Below are 13,818 nucleotides of genomic sequence, written 5' to 3'. Positions count from 1 at the left end.
CAATTCATGACGTCATTACTTTAAAATACTACATTTGTTCTGATTTTTAAAATAGTACACATTCTCTGTAAGAAATTAGAAACACCCAGAAAGGTATAAATTTTAAAATTACCCACAGTCCTTTTACCCAGGAAGCATTCTTAGCATCTCCTTCCTCACATTGTCCATTTACATATGCACATTGTTGTTGTTGAGTTGCTTAGTTCAGTTCAGTTCAGTCGCTCAGTCGTGTCCGACTCTTTGCGACCCCATGAATTGCAGCACGCCAGGCCTCCCTGTCCATCACCATCTCCCGGAGTTCACTCAGACTCACGTCCATCGAGTCCGTGATGCCATCCAGCCATCTCATCCTCCGTCGTCCCCTTCTCCTCCTGCCCCCAATCCCACCCAGCATCAGAGTCTTTTCCAATGAGTCAGCTCTTCGCATGAGGTGGCCAAAGTACTGGAGCTTCAGCTTTAGCATCATTCCCTCCAAAGAAATCCCAGGGCTGATCTCCTTCAGAATGGACTGGTTGGATCTCCTGGCAGTCCAAGGGACTCTCAAGAGTCTTCTCCAACACCACAGTTGAAAAGCATCAATTCTTCAGCGCTCAGCCTTCTTCACAGTCCAACTCACATCCATACATGACCACTGGAAAAACCATAGCCTTGACTAGACGGACTTTAGTCAGCAAAGTAATGTCTCTGCTTTTGAATATACTATCTAGGTTGGTCATAACTTTTCTTCCAAGGAGTAAGCGTCTTTTAATTTTATGGCTGCAGTCACCATCTGCAGTGATTTTGGAGCCCCCCAAAATAAAGTCTGACACTGTTTCCACTGTTTCCCCATCTGTTTCCCATGAAGTGATGGGACCGGATGCCATGATCTTAGTTTTCTGAATGTTGAGCTTTAAGCCAACTTTTTCACTCTCCTCTTTCACTTTCATCAAGAGGCTTTTTAGCTCCTCTTCACTTTCTGCCATAAGGGTGGTGGCATCTGCATATCTGAGGTTATTGATATTTCTCCTGGCAATCTTGATTCCAGCTTGTGCTTCTTCCAGTCCAGCGTTTCTCATGATGTACTCTGCATATAAGTTAAATAAGCAGGGTGACAATATACAGCCTTGACGTACTCCTTTTCTTACTTGGAACCAGTCTGTTGTTCCATGTCCAGTTCTAACTGTTGCTTCCTGACCTGCATGCAGATTTCTCAAGAGGCAGGTTAGGTGGTCTGGTCCAACTCTCTTGCGACCCCTAGATACTGTAGCCCACCAGGCTCCTCTGTCCATGGGATTTTTTCAGGCAAGAATACTGGAGTGGGTTACCATTTCCTTCCCCAGGGTATCTTCCCAACCCAGGGACAGAACTCTTACCTCCTATATTGGCAGGCAGATTCTTTACCACTGAGCTCCAGGGAAACCCATACATACGCGCATAACTGAGATCTATTCAGTGTAATGGAGTGATGGCTTCACAGTTTTCTACAAATGTCAAATGCATCATTATTCCCTTTTCACATGTGTAATTTACTGTATGTCGATTATGTCTCAGCTTCTTTTTCACTTACTCATGTGTGGTATATATAATTTATATTTCCTACTGGCAGGCTTTGTTTTAAACAGTTTATAAGAAGACAGCACTATAGCCTGGCTCTCAGACCACACTGCCTGCATTTGTATCCTGGCCCCACAAGTCATAGGCTCTTCCACCCTTGGCAAGATGTTTGATTTCTCTGTGCTTCACTCAGATTATTAGTAAATGTAAATGCAGTAATGTTTGCCTCATGTGTGTGTTTGGGGCAAGAAGAAGTTTAAAGGTAAACTGCTTCAGAATTGTGCTTGGGTATCAGTGAGCACTTAAATATTGAATATTATCTGCTGCTTTTATTGTTGCTCTAATTGAAGGGATGGAAGCTTTGGGGAATTAAGGTGATACCCAGTACTGATCCTGTTTGGGTGCTTGTTTTCTCTGTGGACGTTAGATGAGCTGGGGGCTCTTAGAAAGCAGAATAGATTGTTTGCTGGACTTGAGTTAGAGACCCTGGTTCTGTGTGACTCAAACATAGCATTTCTCTCTGTCGGCTTCAGTGTTTGAATTTGCTTGGGTAACTAGTAGGGGAGTGGTACTGTTCCCAGGAGAGAAACAGATTTTAGGGAAAATAACAATGAGTGTCCTTTAGGGCCTACTGGCTAGAGATGGAACTACCCCCACAGGCATTTGGATGGAAAGGCCTAGAACTCAGGAGAGAGATCTGATCTGGAGAGAAAGACTTGGGGGTATATGGCATGATTGAGCCCCCCCAGGATGAGTGGACAAGGAGGGCGCCCTGCAGAAGATCTTCCCTTGGGTGAAGCAGGAGGGAGCTGGGTACGGGGGGTGAGCCTGCTGTTTGGAGAGAGGGCCTGAGGAGCCCAAACACCCAGCTAGTGTGTGTCCAGAGTGGTCTCACGAAGATCAAACTAGGATCATGCCTACTGGCAGCCACCAAACAACAGAAGCGGAACCAAGAACATGCAAAAAAGGAAGTTTCCGAGGATCACTCAGTTACTTGAAATAAGCCACAGAAAATGTGAAGTGGTGTTGCAAGTGCCCTGTCTGCCCACAGCCCGGAAAGACCCTTGTCTCCTGCACACCCTTGCCTGACTTGGCTTGGTGTTTGCTCTTGGCAATGCCATGAGCCCTGGTCATACTCGAGGAAGGACACTGTGCTGGGTGTTTTACGCTCTCACTGAGGTGTCTGGACAAACCTGCAAAGTGGCATCTAATGGTTAAGTTCTCAGACATGGGTTAGACATCCACATCTGTGGCTCAGTTCCACCACTTGCTCACTCTGTGGCTTTGATTCCTTAACCTTTCCAAGTCTCATTTCTTCCTGTCTAGTGGAGGTTATAACAAGACTTACTTCACTGGGCTCCTGTGAGGAGTAAATGAGTTGAATGTGTGTAGCTGAGGATGAGATGAGTGAATTCCTAGTATTTATCTTGGACCTGGTCCATGCAAGGGCCGGGTCATTGTTGGTTGTGGCTATATCCCTCATCTCATTGCACATGAGAAAACCCAGGCTCAGAGAGGATAAATGACCTGCCCAAGGTTATCTGTCCTTCCAGAACAAGGCTTTATGACCACTGCTCCCATGCTCAACTAGGCCTTTCAGACCTAGTTAAACCTACACAGAAAATGATCCACGAACTGCTCTAAGCAAAGTCAATAGAGTGGAGATGCCTCTTCCAAGCACAGTAGTTTGGCTGGGTTGTGGCCACGTGGTCTGTTGCTTAGAACGATCTTGACTGAATGAAATTGGGGTTTCTATGCCTTCCCATACCCCAGGAGTGGCCTACTTGTGAGGCCTTGGACATAGTGGGGAGGCTGCAGTCCCTGGGCAAGGAAAAGTATAGTCACCCCACCAGACCGTGCCTCTGGCTACAGGGATGTTCCCCAGGGTCTTCGCCAAATCATGTGTGAGATTGATGTGATGGGACTCAGTACAAGACCAGCACAGAGTGAGAATCAGTAACAGTGCTCCTCTAGGATCGATCCCTGGGTTGCAAAGATCCTTTGAAGAAGGGAATGGCTACCCACTCCAGTATTCTTGCCTGGAGAATTCCATGGACAGAAGAGCCTGACGGGCTGTATAATTCATGGGGTTGCAAAGAGTCAGACACAGCTGAGCAACTAATACTTTCAAAGTAAGAACTAGGAAGAGGAAATATCTAGCCCAAGGAGTCAAGGGTACCTTATTCAAGTTCAGGTGTTTAGGAGTGCTGAGTTCTAATTTCTTCTCTGTTCTTAATTTAATTGATTAATTTTACCTTCTATCAGTAAGCTGTACTTGCAATAAGAGAACAATCTCATTCTTTTCCTATTCTGGACCCAACTATACCAAAAAACTGGATTTTGTTTTAAAAACAAGTTTAAGATCAAATGATAGTCCTTTGAAAAGGATAACAAAATTGACAAACATTTATCTAGAAAGACCAAGAAAATAAAAGACTCAAATGAGTAAAGTCAGAAACAAGAGAGGGGTATATTACTACCAACCTTACAAAAATAAAAAGGTTTATTAGGAAATACCATAAACAATTCTATGCTAACAAATTAGATAACTCAGATGAAATGGACAAATACCAAGTAAAACAAATTACTAAAACTGACTCAAAAATAGAAAATCCAAGACCTATAGCAAGTAAAGAGATTGAATTAGTTATCAAAAACTTACACACACACAGGACCATCTTATTTTATAGCTCAGTATGCATATATGTAATTCACAAAAGAAAACCCTTCTAAGTGGGGTGCATTCTGATATTTTCTGTTCCATTTTTTAGATGTTTATCATGTTAGCAAACTGATTTTTCAGTCTACCATGGGCTTCCCTGGTGCTCAAATGGTAAAGAATCTGCCGGTGATGCAGGAAATGTTTGTCAATCCCTGGGCTGGGAAGATCGCTGGAGAAGGAAATGGCAACCCCACTCCAGTATTCCAGTATTCTTGTCCCATGGACAGAGGAGCCTGGAGAGCTACAGTCCATGGGATCGCAAAGAGTCAGACACAAGTGAGCAGCTTGCACAATGGTTCATATCCTGTTTAAAAAACATGGACGTAGTGAACTCTTCAGTCATTTTTTTCTTCCTTGTTTATATTTTGGAATATATCTGCTTTTATCGCTTTGCAAAGGGAAAATAAACTCAGTTAAACTGCCTTTTCATCCATTTCAACTCACTGTGAATTTCTCTGTGGTCTGTATTGCCCGGTCAACTTTTGGTGATACCGAGTTCCTTCCTGCAAAGCAAACATCTGATGAGGGAACTTCCCTGGTTAAGACTCCGCCTTCCAATGCAGGGAGCGCAGGTTTGATGCCTGGTTGGGGAGCTAAGATCCCACATGCGTAGTGGCCAAAAAACCAAAACATAAAGCAGAAACAACACTGTAGCAAATTGAATAAAGACTTTTTAAAAAATGGCCCACATTTAAAAAAAAAAATCTGTTGAGTCTGCACTCTGGGTGCATGTGACCCAGGGCCAGGTACCCACAGGCATACAGGTAGGTTAGTGCCCAGTTCTTGAAGAAAAGACACCATTACTTAGCCTGGGCAAGTGCTTGGTCAAAGGGAGGCCCATCCCTGATGTGTAGAAAGCTCTTTGGAGGCTGTGAAGTGATCAGTGAAGGCTGCGGAGAGAACAGGTCTGAGCAGGGAAAGAAAGCAAAGGGAGCAGGAGGCCGGAAGTTGTTTAGAACTTCTCAGCAAAAGTCAGAAGCCACTAGTGCTTTTTAAGCCAAGTCGTTATAAGACCAGGTGACGGTTTCAGGAAAGTTAATCTGACAAGTCTATTTCAGTGAACAAAGTAGACAAACACGCCTGGCCCTCATGGAGCTTACATTCCAGCTGTGGAGTTGGAAGCAGAGGAGTCAAGCCTGTGCTGCTTACAAGGAATGTTATGTACGGAAGGTGATGTGTATGATGAAAAAGGGGAAAGGAGAAGGATGAGGGTATTGGGAGAGGCTCAGATGGGATGCATCCTGCAGGGAACCTGGAGTCAGGCAGGCTGATCAGGCTGTGATCAGGGTTGGGGACATAGCCTGAGCACCAGCAGTGGCAGCAGGGAGGGCAGCGGGCAGCACAGCAGGGCCATCAGCCTCGTGACCCTCTATTTTCCTTTCAGAAACACAATGTGCAACATCCGGGGCAACAAGCAGACCCAAGGAGCAGGCCACAGACCCCCAGGAGAAGATTCTCCACTGAGCGAGGAGACGCAGAGAGAGGAGCAGCTCTCTCCCCCTGGCCCTGGCACCCCAGGTGAGCTCTGCCCAGGCCTGAGCTGCCTTCAGAGACTAAGTGGGTGTCCTCTGTCTTCCCCTAAACCAGCGTCCCTACTTTTGTGTCAAAGATGGAACGCTCCAGATCAGTCCTTCTGGGCTTCCATGGGTCTAGCAGCAGTAACAATTCTTTTTCTTTTTCTTCTTAATTGAATTTATTTAGCTGTGCTGAATCTCCTTTGTGTCAGGCAGGATCTTTAGGTGTGGCATGCAAACTGTTGGTTGCGAAATGTGGGATCTAATTCCCCAACCAGCGATTGAACCTCAGTCCCCTGTATTGGGAATGCAGGGCCTTGGCGACTGGACCACCAGGGAAGTTCCCCCCCCCTTTTATTTTTAAATTGTGGTAAAAATACATAACAAAATTTACCACTTTAACCAATTTTAAGTGTAGGGTACTTGCACATTTCTTGTGCTACCATCACTTTCCATCACTACCATCCATTTCCAGAACACCTTTCATTTTCCCAAACTGAAACACCAAGCAATGATTCTTGAAGTAATAAAGGAAAATATCTCTCACTTTTTCTCTCTTCCTTTTTTTTTTTTAAATTTGTAAGGAAAGGATATGAAAATGCTTTTCTGGGATGATTAAAATCAGATCAGCCTGAAGAAGCAGAACAAGTGACTTCAAAGTATTCTTTCCTACCATGATATGGCACTTTATTTTTTGTTTTTCAAAATATGAATGACCCATCAGGGTGGGTTGGCATCTTTGAAATGGGCATTCATACCCTTAGGACATATTTTAACTTGGAAACAATTGGGAAAAAACTAGCTAAGTCTTATGGTAGAGAGAACCCCTGGGCTGCACAGAAGTGACTTTAGAAAAAGCACCGCTGTGTAGCACTGTCTGGTGAACCAACAGCCCAAGAGAAAATCAGTACTATATCGAATCAATAGCAGGTTCTTTTTGCTAGGGCTACCTAAATGTTTTTCCTTTTTGTAGGGGGAGCAGGGGGGCAGTGGTCACAGTTTCATTAAGATATCCAAGAACTTTCAGGTATACCAGCTGAATTTAGAAAAGACAGAAGAACCAGAGATCAAATTGCCAGTAATTCACATACCATGCAGTTCACTCCTTTGAAGCATACAATTCAGTGGCTTTCAGTATGTTCACAGAGTTGTGCAACCCATCACCATAATCTATTTTAAAACTTTTCTTTTTTCTTATTTGATTTACTTGGCTGTGCCAGGTTTTAGTTGCAGCATGCAGACTCTTTTAGTTGCAGCTTATGAATTCTTGAGTTGTGGCATGTGGGATATGGTTCCCTAACCAAGGATTGAACCCAGGGCCCCTGAGCTGAGAAATCCCTAAAACATTTTTATTACTCTCAGCAGGAACCCTGTACTGCTCAGTCATCAGTCTCAGTCTCCATCTTCCTCCATCCAGCTCTAGGCAAACATTAATCTTCTTTCTGCCTCTATAGATTTACCTTTTCTGGACATTGCATAGAAATGGAATCTACCACATGTAGTCCTTTGTGATGGGTGTCTTTTACTAAAGTAGAATCTTTTTAGCTTTCATCCACATGCACAAAAGGCTTTACACTCCATTAATCCTTTTAGTCTTTACAACGACCTGAGCAGTAAATACTGTTATTCCCCTCATTTAATAACTGAGTGGACTGGGGACGGATGTGTGGAGTGACTGGCTCATGGCTGCACAGTGAGTACAGAATAAGATTCAGGCCCAACAGTCTGGCCCCATACTGCTGCCTGAAGCCTCATTTCTAAGTTTTGCCTTTGCAATCTACCTCTTTATTGTCATGAAACCTTGTCCCCACAAGCAAAATCTGATACACAAAGCAGATAAAAGCAGAACTGGGAGTCTAGGCTCTCTCAGAGCCTCTCCCTAGTCAGCCTTTGAGGCACTCCCGTGAAATCCTAGGGCACTGATAAATGAGCAGGGCTGAGTTCCAATAAAACTTTATTTACAAAAGCAGGCCAGGGCCTGATTTGGCCTATGAGCCATTGGTTGCTGACCCAGGCTCTAGAGGAAATAAAAGGATATAGCCTCGAGACATTCAGCTATGGAAAGTATGTCTCTCCTAATTTAGCTTGTAATTAGATTCAAACCACTGTCTTAAGCCTACTTTTCCTCAACTGTAAGATAGGCACAGTGATGCTACGCTGCCTGCCCTCAGGGCTGCTGGACAGCAGTGTCATTAGAGGGCAGCAGGGCTCCAGGGAGCCTCCCTGCTCTCTTAGACCCCATGGCAAGAGAGAGAAGCGTTGCGTTCATCTGAGCACTGCAGGCTGCTTTGTGCCTGGCCCAACCAGATTTCTTTGGGGCTTCCGTGGCAACCCTGGCTTCCCTGGTGGCTCAGTGGTAAAGAATCGGCCTACAGAGCAGGAGATGAGGGTTCGATCCCTGGGTTGGGAAGATCCCCTGGAGAAAGAAATGGCAGCCCACTCCAGTATTCTTGCCTGGGAAATCCCTGGACAGAGGAGCCTGGCAAGCTACAATCCATGGGTTCACAAAGAGTCGAACACAACCAAGTGACTCAACAACAACAATCAGGTTTAAGTCTGGAATAAGACCATTCTGTTCCTACCTTCAACAAGGCCAAGGAGTTGTTTCTTATCTGTTCCAGACTATCTGGTTGTCCCTTGGCCTGGCCCCTGAAGAAAGTTGCTGAAGTCATCTGGCTCATTTTGTGAGTCCTATCTGTCCTCTCCCCTGGGATCTCATACCTCATCCTTAGTTTTAACATCATAAGTCCTAAAAGGACTAGGTATGACTCACTAAGATGTACTGTTGGGGGAAGATAAATGAGTAAATTGAGTTAGAAAATTTAGATGGCTCAAGAAAAAAATCCTACACTGTACCAAAGTGGGCAGCAAATGTGGCTCTGAGCTTTTCAGCAGCCAAGGCAAAGAGGGAAATGTAAGCAGTTAGATATTTTTCAGTGTCCATAAGACTATAAACACATATTTTTTTGAAAGAAGCAAAGCTTTTTCTGGCACTGAGAGCTGAGAAGAATTTCTGTTGGGGCCTCATAACAGACATGGTGTGTGCCATGCAGTCAAAATTCTGAAGCTCTCTTGACCTTGAGACCATTACATGGTCCTGCATGCAGGCTGATGGCAGAGCCCTAAAGCACAGGCTGGAAGTAGGGTGGGACAAGGTCTGGGCAAGTGATTTTTCAAACACTAGATTTGATTTAAGAATAAAATTTAGCACGGGTCAGCAAACATTTTCTGCAAAGAGCCAAAATAGCAAATATTTGTCATTGTAGGCCATGAAGTCTCTATGGCAAGTACTCAACTCTGCCTTTGTGGTGGGAGAGCAGTGCAGACAATGCACACATAAATGAGCAGGGCTGAGTTCCAATAAAACTTTATTTACAAAAGCAGGCCAGGGCCTGATTTGGCCTATGGGCCATTGGTTGCTGACCCAGGCTCTAGAGGAAATAAAAGGATATAGCCTCGAGACATTCAGCTATGGAAAGTATGTCTCTCCTAATTTAGCTTGTAATTAGATTCAAATGAAGGTTTCATTACTCACTGGGACAAGAAGGTAGAGTATGGGTATTCTGTGCTCCTATCAGTGGACAGATCTGTGTGCTTTGAAAATCGCCCGGAGTGTAGAGAAGGAATCCTGAAATAAGAAAAAGTACATCCAGCCTGGGCCTGTGGCTGAGGAGATGGCCACCTGGCAGACACCAGCAGGGTCATAGGAGGTAGCACCTGCAGGTTGAGATCGGAGAGTAGGGAACAGGCACTGTTTGGAGGATGGGCTGGATGAGCCAGCCAGCACAGTGTAAACAATGTTGATTTAGTTTCTTGATTCTCAGAATGTGATCCCTGCACAAGTTGTATCAGTATCCCCTAGAAACGGTTAAAAATGCAAATTCTCAAGCCCCTCCCTAGGCCTATTGATGGAAAAACTGTGGGAGTCAGGTCCCCAGTCTACATTTTACCAGGCCTTCCAGGGCTTCTGCGGCAACCCCAAGGTTGAGATATACTGAGCCCACTGATCACAACCTCTGTGTTTCTCCTTTTGAGCAGGGAAGGATCCAGCGAATTCTCAGAAGCCTACACCCAAGTCCTCTCTGACCACCTGTCTCATTCAGAAAGCCAAGAGCCAGAGCAACACCTTCCCGCTCTTCAGTGAAGGGCTCATGCGGAACCGAACTGCCCAGGAGAAAGTACTGGCCTTGGAGCAGCAGGTTCTGATGCTCACCAAGGAGCTAAAGGCTCAGAAGGTGAGCTCTGGCCCCAAAGAGGCCCCAGGCTCTGGTGCTCCCCTCTGGGCCTGGTGCCCCTGGACAAGTCAGATATGATGTGTTCGCTAGTCTAGGTCCTTAAACGGCCAAACTGCAGGTGGCTGGGAATGTTGTGCTGTTGATCAGTCAGGGACATGCTGTCACTCAGACTAGGTGACCGAAGGCCACCAAGGACAGGGTCTCTCAGATCTCCCCTTGGAGACTGTGCATGACCTGACCCCACACCTGAAGAGGGACAGTGTTTGGAGGATAGTGATCTGCATGCAAGGGCCTGGGAGGGGCCACCGAAGGAACTGGGGGATCTTTGAGCTGGCAGCTGGTAGCTGGGTACAGATTTCTGAAGGACTGTCATGGGACAGAAAAAGCAGACAGGTCTGTGTGTGTGGTCCGAGGGCTAAGCACAGAGGACAGGGAGGAAGATTCAAGCGTTGTAGAGAGAGAAGTTAATTCTAGCAGTTAAAAGAAAGAGCTACATGGTCGTTGTAGAAAACAGGTCACACACATACACAGACGTGCAAATCCTTCAAAAATCCTACCACCCAGAGAGTAAATCAGGTTCATGTCTGGCAGTGACCTCATGAAGTAGTCAGGGTCACGTGGCAGAGCAGCAATGGGGGATGCAGGAGGGGCAGTAGGCTCTCTTTAGCACAATAAGAGTGACTACACCAGCACAGTTGCTACCAAAAATCCTGAGCTTAGGGCCCGTGGTGCTCTAGAGATGGGCCCCACTGAGCTCCCAGGCTCCTTTTACTCTGAGAGGAAGGCCTACACTCTCACGCTTGAGCCTTGGCTAGGAAAACCCAACATGAAGTTATTATGAAACCCTGAGTCTCTTTCTGCTTTACTTCTGCTCTTGCTCCTGGGTATAGAGTATACTGTATTTACTTCTAAATAGTCTCTCCTTTGTTCGTTTCTTCTTTTTCTTTCTTCATTTCTTCTTTTCCTTTCTGTTCTGTTCTTGGAGAACACAGTCCAGAAAAGCACTCTCCCTACCTTGTTTTTGCCCTTTCTCTGCCTTTCTCACCCCTGAACAGTTATTTTGGGAACCAGCAGAGCCTTCATACCTGGCAGGTTGCTCGCTCAGTCACTCAGTCGTGTCCGACTCTTTGTGACCCCGTGGACTGTAGCCCACCAAGCTCCTCTGTCCACGGGATTCTCCAGGCAAGAGTACTGGAGTGGGTTGCCATTTCCTTCTCCAGGGGATCTTCCCGACCCAGGGATCGAACCCAGGTTTCCCGCATTGCAGGCAGACGCTTTAACCTCTGAGCCACCAGGGAAGCCCACCTAGCAGGTCAGGGGTTACATTTAATGAAGCAGCAGGTGACTAGAGTCCTCAAAGAGGAAACTCATCCATTCCTGTGTTCTCTACTCATTTGTTTATTCACCCAGCCTTCTCTGAGGCCCTGTTACAGACATACGGTGTTCTAGGCGCTGGAGAACAGTGAGAAAAGACACAGCCCTTACAGCACCCAAATATATCCTTACAGCACATGAAGTCTCTCGGATGCCACCTAGCAGCCCAGCCATCACTCTTGCGTCCCATCACCTTTGTGTTCCCGTCGTGAGGGTGTGTTCCCGTCGTGAGTGTCGTGAGGCCACTCCTGAGAACCCAGGGCATTAAGCTGAGCTGTAGCAGTTTCCTGATTCCTGGACCAGGACAGCTGAAGTCCCAAACCTGACTTGGAGAGGAAGAGAAATGTAGAATGCAGACACTTCCTCTCCTTTCTGTGCATCTTCTCCCTTCTTTCTAGGAAGTGTGGGTGGACTTTCCTCTTAGGGCATTAGTTATTGTCAAGTGAAGTGAAGATGCCCTGGGAGACCTAGTGGTTGCCCCTAGTGGTTGTGCAACCCTGGAGGATTTTTCGATCCTCAGTAAATGAGGCCAGCTCTTGGACATTAGTAAGGGCCGCCCAGGCTGTTGACAGCTCCCCTACAGCCAGCCTGAAAACATCAGGGAGAAGTTGCTCAGGCATTAGAGAATTGGGACTTTCTTACACGTGCACTTTCCTGGGACAGAGAGTGAGAAGAGACTGTCTTGGGGCTGAGCTTTTGCCTTAGGGAATGAGTGAATCGCCTGCTCTCCGACCCATCTCCCAAATGCACTTCAGTCTAGTGAGCGATTCAACGCTCAGGCCTTTAAATAAGATGGTCCTGGCCCTGAGCAAGTTCCCTAACCTCTCTCAGCCTCCACTTCCTCCTCTGTAAATGGAGCTATCATCATGTTTTACTGAAAAGGCCTGGGTCAAGACTCACAAAACTCAGTACCTGGCACCCAGCAGCTGCCCCAGACATGCAGGTGTGGTCATTTTGGCTGTGACTTCGACATTCCCTGCCCTCCCTGTTGACTCCTTCCTGCACACATCCCAAGGGCCTCTGGGAATTCTACTTGTGGGACAGAGGCTGTCCTTAACTTTATTCCACATTTGGAACAGGGACCCCAGTTTTACCAACTCTGGGGTTTTGCCCTCAACTCAAATACCAAAACCAAAGAGAAGAAGAAGAGGTAGACTCTTGACCCAGAGATGAGGGAGATGAGAGGAGGCTGGCACCATCATGGGGTGCCCAGTGGTACCCCAGGCACTCAGAAATGCTGGTCAGAGAGCAACTCTCCATCTGAGACCATCTAAGTCTAATTCTTCAGCTGCAGAAAGAGTCCACTGGACTTCCTGCGCCTGGCGCTATAAGATAGCCACTTGTGTCTCTTCAGAGGGAAGATACCACCCTCCTGCCTTAGGCTGTAAAAGGACCCAGGAACTGGGGGTCTTGTCCTGGCTCAGTCAGCCAGGCAGACATTGCCAATAGCTTTAGGGATTGTTAAAGAGTTGGTATCTCAAGCTCTGTTGGCTGCTCCGGAAGGCACAGAGGTACTCTGGGGACTCCACTGCCCAGTACATGGAGAAAATGTGAGCACAAATCACTGCCGGTGTGCAGGGTGGCCCCGGCCCTGTGCTGGCTGGCGCCCTCCGTGTATTGTCTCCTTAACTTACAGCAGTTATCCTCACCTTTCCTGACAGACACCGGAGTCCTGGGAGGTTCTGCATGTCCATGACCTCCTGGGCACCAAACCAGGGATCAGGCTCTGGAGTCTGCCTCAAGAGCTTCTGCCCTTTTCAGTGCACCCTGTTCAAGGGGCTCAGAGGAGGTGGGTGACTTGCTCACGGTCACACAGCTGGAAGAGCCAGGCCTTGGGCACTGGTATCCTTCCCCAAGTCCAGGACTCCTCACAGCCCAGCCGCCTCCTCTATAATGTCACAGGATAGCCCCATGTCAGTCACAAGCACCGCAACTGCTCTTCAGGAGAAATGAACGTACTTCCTGTGATTCCAATACCCGTGAGACCATTACCCATCCTAGGCCCCTGCAGAGCTGGCCCCAAAGGAGATCTGGACTCTGGGAGGTGTCCAGAGTTTACCAGGCAGCTTTGGCCCGGTTTATCAGGCTTTTAGAGTTGACAGCCTTGCACCCAACCTGAAGGCTGTCTGCTCCAGCAGATGGAAGGCTGGCCTTTGTGGTAATTTTGGCCATCTGTTGGTGCCTAGACAGGACAAACTCCTGGGCCCTGCCTGGGGCCAGCTTAGTGCACTCAAGATTACTTGGTGAAGCTGTGTAACTTGCTTAGGACACTTGGTTGGAGCAAAGTGCAAGCTCTCACTTCCCGGAACTGCAGCCAGAGACTTAAGAATAGAGGTCCTGGGGTCACAGAGGGAGGGTTGAGAGGGCCCTTCAGCACTGAGAGATTGAGAGGGGGATTTCAGCATGGGGAAGGACGCTTGCCACACTTTCTCTCATCCTT

At 46.9% G+C, this 13,818-nt stretch overlaps 1 protein-coding gene across 2 annotated transcripts in view; it reads left to right on the top strand.

The window, feature by feature from the left end:
* Positions 1-13,818, top strand: part of TBC1D2 (TBC1 domain family member 2) — a 43,211-nt gene that overhangs the window by 7,793 nt on the left and 21,600 nt on the right. For both annotated transcript variants that reach the window (XM_040238766.1, XM_040238775.1), the window contains 2 exons: positions 5,640-5,773; positions 9,808-10,004. In XM_040238766.1, coding sequence (XP_040094700.1) covers positions 5,640-5,773; positions 9,808-10,004 — 331 coding nt within the window. The remainder of the gene's footprint in view (positions 1-5,639; positions 5,774-9,807; positions 10,005-13,818) is intronic.

The sequence above is a fragment of the Oryx dammah genome, unplaced genomic scaffold, assembly GCF_014754425.2.
Source record: "Oryx dammah isolate SB20612 unplaced genomic scaffold, SCBI_Odam_1.1 HiC_scaffold_1, whole genome shotgun sequence".
Lineage (NCBI taxonomy): Eukaryota > Metazoa > Chordata > Mammalia > Artiodactyla > Bovidae > Oryx > Oryx dammah.
This window is presented reverse-complemented; position numbering and strand designations above follow the sequence as displayed.